General features: G+C 46.7%; 3 protein-coding genes across 3 annotated transcripts; 2 read left to right on the forward strand and 1 right to left on the reverse strand.

The window, feature by feature from the left end:
- Window positions 1-195: 195 nt before the first annotated feature.
- Window positions 196-1,583, forward strand: ASPGLDRAFT_49621 (fungal specific transcription factor domain-containing protein). The gene is made up of 2 exons (XM_022547144.1): window positions 196-853; window positions 918-1,583. The coding sequence occupies exons 1-2, from the start codon at window positions 242-244 to the stop codon at window positions 1,554-1,556; spliced, it is 1,251 nt and encodes a 416-aa protein (XP_022398909.1). The 5' UTR covers window positions 196-241; the 3' UTR covers window positions 1,557-1,583.
- ASPGLDRAFT_1496662 (uncharacterized protein) lies at window positions 1,491-3,819 on the reverse strand. The gene is made up of 5 exons (XM_022542061.1): window positions 2,584-3,819; window positions 2,464-2,515; window positions 2,228-2,411; window positions 2,030-2,170; window positions 1,491-1,971 (listed from the first exon to the last, which is right to left on the reverse strand). The coding sequence occupies exons 1-5, from the start codon at window positions 3,517-3,519 to the stop codon at window positions 1,626-1,628; spliced, it is 1,659 nt and encodes a 552-aa protein (XP_022398910.1). The 5' UTR covers window positions 3,520-3,819; the 3' UTR covers window positions 1,491-1,625.
- Window positions 3,820-3,964: 145 nt separating this feature from the next.
- On the forward strand, window positions 3,965-5,757 carry ASPGLDRAFT_75871 (cytochrome P450; the record flags this gene model as incomplete). Its single annotated transcript, XM_022549824.1, has 4 exons — window positions 3,965-4,060; window positions 4,112-5,227; window positions 5,289-5,455; window positions 5,518-5,757. 4 exons carry the CDS (start codon window positions 3,965-3,967, stop codon window positions 5,684-5,686), a joined length of 1,548 nt encoding a protein of 515 aa, XP_022398911.1. The 3' UTR covers window positions 5,687-5,757.
- Window positions 5,758-6,889: the final 1,132 nt, after the last annotated feature.

A 6,889-nucleotide genomic window follows, 5' to 3' on the forward strand; every position in this document is an offset into this window, starting at 1 on the left:
AACGCTTCTGAACGTATACTTCCGCGATGTGGACTCATACTTTCCCTTTATCGAAAAAGAACGGACGGAAGTACGGATCTTGCAGGCGTTGACGAGGATCGGATATGGAGAACACCAACATATAGTGGACGTTGACTTCCAATGCCATTCCACCATCGCCCTGCTCTGCAACATGCTTGCGGTAGCCGAGTGCTTTTGTGCATTAAAACGACAGCCAGCTGATGTGCGGCCGGGATGGTCCATGTTTGTCTGGGGCCGCAAAGTGCTACAATACTGCTCGTCCCACAAATACGTTGATCTTGATCTAATCCGGTACCATGCACTTGGTGCAGAATACCTCATGCAGTCGGAGATGCTCCAGGCCGCATCGCAGACCATCTCAAATGCCGCGCAACTCGCAATGTTGGTCCGGCTGAATGACCAACGAGCGTGGAAGCAACTGCCAGAGCACGAAGTCCACGACCGTAAAACACTTTGGTGGGTAGTTTACTTCCTCGATCGCAAGATTGCGCAACGTATTGGCGGGCCGTATTGCATTAGGGAAAATGAGATGGCTGTCTCCGAGTTTAATTTTGGGTTGCCGCTGGCGTCTCCCAGGGTCCGGACTCAAAATTATATCCAGGCATTAGCCAACCTGGCAAAGCTGTGGACAAAGATTTGGGATAGCTTCTTCTCCACAGCTGCACCTAAACCGGCAGACAGCAGGGAAATCGAAGTCATGAACACACGGATTCTGGTTGCTCAACGTGAACTTCCGGGCGAATTAACATGGAACACAGCTCTACTCGATAATACTTATATCTTTCAGGGAGAGACGGAGCCTCAAATTCGTCGCCGACTGTCTATTTTTATAGTAAGTAGCTTTCACTTTGCTATATCACTTGGGCCATGTTTGATACTAATCCATGCCACCGCAGAGACTCAACCTGCTGCGTTTGACCATTCGACAGAATCCGCTTCACAAGACAGACCAGAATTCCCTGTCTCAGAACCTTTGTGTTTCACTTGCGTCTCAAGTAATTGATGCTATTGCTGCATTTACAGATAGCATCGCTAATATCGAGCCGTGTGGGTTTTTCTTCAGTACAGCACTTGTCGAATGTATTTATCACCTGATTTTCGCGATTCAACGCAACCCTCCCGAAGCAGAGCGCACTTCCGGCGTGGATTCCCTGAAGCGGTCATATCAGCTCCTTGTACGCTTCTCTCGAACCCTAAATACAGCAAAACGGGCAATCCGTGCATTGGGTTTGGCCATGTCTGCTCCGAGACATAATGCCAACAATGTCCACGATACGCACACATGTAATGTTGACCAGAGCAATAACGAGCTGTTAAACACAATCGATCCCATTAATATTGGCGCTTCACACAGCGACAATACCACTCAGCAGCATTATGGTTCACTTGAAGATACGTCGCTATTTGCGTTTTTTGACGGCACAGCGGAGGACTTTCAATATAATGACACCCAGGACCAAATACTGCCCGATATAGGATCTGGCTTGGAATTATGGGATATGTTGCACTATGATCTTGGTGGAGCTTCAGATTAAAGAGCTATAAAGAACATGCTAATGCACAATACTAAGAACTAATTTCCGGTCCTATCCCGGCATGAAGACTCAAAGCTTAGCAGTAAGCTTGCCTCTTTCAGGGATTGATAAATCTCCATATTTCTCCTTCAATACCTTCTTCAAAACCTTTCCCGTTGGATTTCTAGGCAGCTCGTCCACAATAACCACACCACCTCTTAATCGTTTGTAATTGGAAACCCGCTCTGCAAGGAATTTATCAATCGAACTCGAAACCCAGGCTCTCTGCTCTGACCGGATGACATCCTTGAGCGAAACAAACCCACGGGGAATCTCGGTGGCCTCGTCTGCACTAAAAACGCCAATGACGGCAGCTTCGCGGACAAGAGGGTGCTGAATGAGGATGCTCTCAATTTCGGACGGTGCCACTTGGAATCTTCGTAAAGTGTGTGAGCACCAGGTAAAGCGGCCGTGATACAATACAATGTACTCACCCTTTGTATTTAATCAGGTCTTTGATTCGGTCGTATATGTAAAGGTAGGCATTGTCGTCTAAATAACCCAGATCGCCCGTCCGTAGCCATCCATCTGCGGATATAGTTTTGGCGGTTTCTTGTTCATTGTCTTTGTAACCCCTATCACACAACTTGAGTCAAGAGATCCTGAAATAGATAACTATATGAAGAACTTACATCATCACATTTGGGCCCCTGCAAGTGATTTCTCCCGGGCCTCGCGCCCCAACGTCTTTACCTTCGGGATCGAGAAATCGAAGCTCACTGTTGGCAACGAGCGAGCCAGCTGCAGATAAAGAAAGATTGGAATCACGCACTCCACTTTGAGCACAGGGCCCGGAAAGCTCAGTGCAGCCGTACGCTGGGCGATATTGTCAGCACAAATAGTATTGGCATTCCATATCACAACTTACTCTGACACAAGGCCACACCTGGGAATGTCTCGCGGAGCTTTGTCGCAGTATGCTCCTGGAATATTTGGTTAGCTTTCATTTTGTTTACTTTTTTTTTCCTCTCGCCAGCAGGGGACGTACATGCAACGGGGCAGCCGAGCAGCTAAAATATTCTAGACAAGGGTATTTATACTTCCTGACAACCTTCTCCTCCGCCAAAAGCTTGGCCACCGGAGGCACAACTCTCGCCAGCGTCACCTTTCGATCCTGCATCATTTGACAATACAGCTCTAAGTCGAAGCGCGGCATCAGGCAGACATACGCCCCCAACCAACAACACATGGTAAAGCAGACATAAAGCGCATAAACGTGGGACAGGGGCGGGAAAAAAACCTCTCGCTGACTGCCTCGCCAATTTTGTGGATTATCATATCGGAGTTGATAACATGTTGCAACAAGGTTTCGGTGAGAGAGCATGACAGCTTTGGAGTGACCAGTTGTACCGCTGGAGAGAAGGATAGCAGCGCAGTCCTTTGGATTCACGGGAGTAGGGTCAAGAAGCTCAGGCTCGTTGTCAATAGAGGGGGACTGGTCAATCGGAAACGATGGCCAAATCGACCCGCGCGGTCGTTTACCAATTGTCAGAATACGTGGTGCATTCGTGCATTTCTCGGTAATAGCTTGGGCCTTATCATGGACGCTCTCATCTATCACGAGATATCTTGGCTTGATGAGCTCAATAGCTCGCCGCAGCTCATCCGGGTGCAATGTGTTATTGATAGGACTGATAATCCCTCCGGCCCACCAGATGGCCTGTGCAACAAGAATGTAATCGATTGAGGACGATGCGGATATGGCAACGATCTGGCCTGGTTGGAAATGCAATCTTTGTTGAAGGAGACATGCCGTGCGCCGGATCTGCCGATGAAATGTCCCGTATGTCGCAATCTTGCCGGTATGGGCTTCTTCATAGATGATTTTGTTCGGGGGCGTATCGGAGATATTGTCTTGCATAAGCTGGGAAATGGATAGATCGTCTGGGATATTGACCCATGTCTTGGACCGGTAGACTGGCATCTTGTCTGCTTGTAGCAAAATGAATATGAAACGATTTGGTGGTAGCAGACTGATACTTAGGGTGTATAAACAACAATATGGAGTTCAGAAGCAATATATTAATTCAGTTCACGTGCATACATCTTAATATTTCCGTTGTTGACTGTTCCGTCGGTACGTGCGCTTAACAGTACAAATTCGGAATTTTATAGTATCAAAATTCCGAATCAAGTAATGGGACATGCACAGCGCTATCACAAGCCTACACTCGGTGAATTGTCAGATTTTTCCATAGAAAGTCGCATAGTTCACAAAATTCCATGATAGCCAGTCTGACATAAAATGTCTTTTTCCTGCAGTTAGTTTGGAGCCCAGAATACAATACCCTGCCCTGTTGCCAATAATTTATATGTTCGAAGATCCACTTTGTGTTCACGAAAATTGAATAATCAAACATTTAACAATCATGGCCGTACTCGTGGAAAGCAGTCCATATCTTGTTATTCCTAGAGTGCTTGGATATCGTCCGGAAATTGTCCTGCCTGGAACATTATTGTTGCTCGTTGGTCATCCCTACCTGTCTTGATATCTTTTATGATGCTAAAAGCATTAGTACATCTGCTACCATTTCGGGAAAATTATTTACAACATCTTTTTTCACCCTCTGGCTTCCGTTCCGGGCCCAAAGCTGTATGCAGCATCGTCAGTGTTCTTTGCCCGTATGGTGTTGCGTGGAAAGCTTCCCATGGAAGTACATGAACTTCACGAACAATACGGCGAAATCGTTCGCATCAGTCCGGATCAAATTACGATCACAAACCCAGAAGCATGGAAAGAGGTTTACGGCTTGCGTCCTGGCCATCCGCAACGACCAAAAGACCAGCGTCATGTCTCCGTGGGACCCAATAGCACGCCGAGTATCCTTCGCACCGATGATTATAACCATGGTCGCTATCGACGTTCTCTGGCCCATGGTTTCTCTGAAGGTAGTCTTCAGAAACAAGAACCCATTGTCAAAGGCTATATCGACCTCTTGGTTCAACGACTGCGCGAACAAATAATAAAGGGCAATGGTAGCACGATGGCGGATATAATTCGGTGGTATAACTTTACCACGTTTGATATTATCGGTGATCTTGCCTTTGGCGAATCATTCGGCTGTTTGGATACGTCTGAGTATCATTTTTGGGTGTCGGTGATATTTAGCCACTTCCGTACCGCAACATGGGCAAATGTACTCAGACGAATTCCGGGCGGGCACTGGATGATGAGATACATTGTTCCCAAAAAGGTGCAGAACCAGAAAAGAGCCCAAAATCAGCTGACGGAAGCCAAAGTGCAGTCGCGGATTCAAAAGGGCAGCGACAGACCAGACTTCCTGAGCAACGTCCTCAAGCACGGTGTCAGTGAGAAGGGGATGACTCTCGATGAGCTGGTCGCGAATTCATACGTGCTAATTATCGCGGGATCAGAGACCACCGCCACCCTGCTGTCTGGAGTGACATATTATATCCTGACCGTACCAGGCGTTTTCGACAAGTTGAAAGCAGAAATTCGAGGTTCATTCTCGTCCGAGGAGCAGATTACCTGGTCTGCTGTCAACCAACTGAAATATACGCTGGCTGTTTTGAACGAGGGCCTGCGCATGTATCCACCTGTTCCGTTCGGTTTCCCGCGTATGGTTGAGGGTGAAGGTGACTATATTTGTGGGAAATGGATCCCGGGTGGGGTAAGATCTCACCAAGCAAATCCCTTTAATATAAATGCACATAGCTAAGAGCTGCATTCAGACATCTGTCGGAGTCCCAATGCTGGCGACGCAACGATCTTCGCTTAATTTCAAAAAGCCCAACTCTTTCATTCCAGAAAGATTTTTGGGCGATCCTGAGTTTGACTTGGACAAAAGACATGCTCTTCAACCATTCAGTCTAGGACCCCGGAATTGCCTCGGCCGCAAGTATGTTCTATCCCTTTTTTGTTAGCTTTTTTATGGTAAAACGACTGATTCGTCCGGAATAGCTTAGCTTATGCAGAGATGCGGCTAATAATCGCACGGGTGATTTGGAATTTCGATATGGAGCTTGCTCCAGAGTCCCAGGGTTGGATTGATCAACTATCATTTGTGGTATGGGAAAAGCCAGAGCTTCGAGTCAAGTTGACTCCAGCAGCACATACCGTGGCGTATTAAGAAAGTGAATATTTGGATATAGTGCAGGGACTTGGAAAAAGTAGTTATTTGAGTATGACTGAACTTACAGGGCATTAAATATAGGTATGAGGGTACTCGGCTCGGTTGAAATTAGAATATCGAATCAAGGGAGAAGAGATTTTTATGGTTATGTGCAGATGTCAAGTAGTTTGGTGTTTTGAACCAAAAGAGGACAGCCAATGATTAGTTGCTGTAACATGTTAAGTGATGGCTCACCCTCTGTATTGTGCACTCAGGCTCGCCCCATATATTCTCGCTTTACCAAGGAACTGGTACACACGACCATAGGGTGTGGGAAATAGGCTATAGCTATCAATACATTACCCCTTTTCGGCCAATTGAAATCCTTTATACCTGTAGTAGCCTCGTGTGGTCCGGGTTATTTACTTCCCGATCCCCGATTCCTAAGCTACAGCCTCCCGCCCCCATCTCAGCCATCCTTAGAGCTCTTAATTGGACGCGGCATGATAAATACTCCCTGTCTATTTTCTCCTCCCACTTTTAAACCAACATCCTCTCCGTCTCTTGCTCAGGCGCCACCATGCAAGCAGTCTAAGTCGTAGGCGGATTGCTGTCCTAGATGACAGATCTCCTACTGAAACACAATAGTCATGCATCATCACATGAAGAAATCATCCTGGGTGGAGCTGTTGGAAGAAAGGGAGGAGGAGGTGTTTATCCCTGGACAGGCGGAAGTAAATGAGGCTGAGGACTCGATTTGGTGGAAGTGGCGGATTCCGTTCAAGTCTGCATTTAGTATCTGGGATAATATTTAGAGTCTGGGATGGGAGGGGTTGAAATTGTACTTACGGGACGAGTATTTGGGAGAAGATGGGATGCTGCAGGCTCATATACCAGATCAGATTGCGGCTGGGGAATTGCCAGGCCCTAAGGGAGCAATTTAGATGTTGCTGGGAATGGAAATAAGCGTGACGGCCAAAGCTTGCAAACACTGACAAAGGGCCAAAATGAGCAAACAACGGAGCCCTTGCCCTCCCATACACGGCTGCACACTGAGTACATAGTTTCCTTAGGTTTAGATTTGCATCTCTATAGGGAGACTTATAATCTTTGCCCTTTCTGAGTCGTAAGGCGTTTTTTAAGTGGGTCCGACCCCAATTTTCTCTCCCAAAGTAAATAAGGCGTTTTTCTATTATTATTATTATTATTATTATTATTATT

The sequence above is a fragment of the Aspergillus glaucus genome, assembly GCF_001890805.1.
Source record: "Aspergillus glaucus CBS 516.65 unplaced genomic scaffold ASPGLscaffold_16, whole genome shotgun sequence".
Lineage (NCBI taxonomy): Eukaryota > Fungi > Ascomycota > Eurotiomycetes > Eurotiales > Aspergillaceae > Aspergillus > Aspergillus glaucus.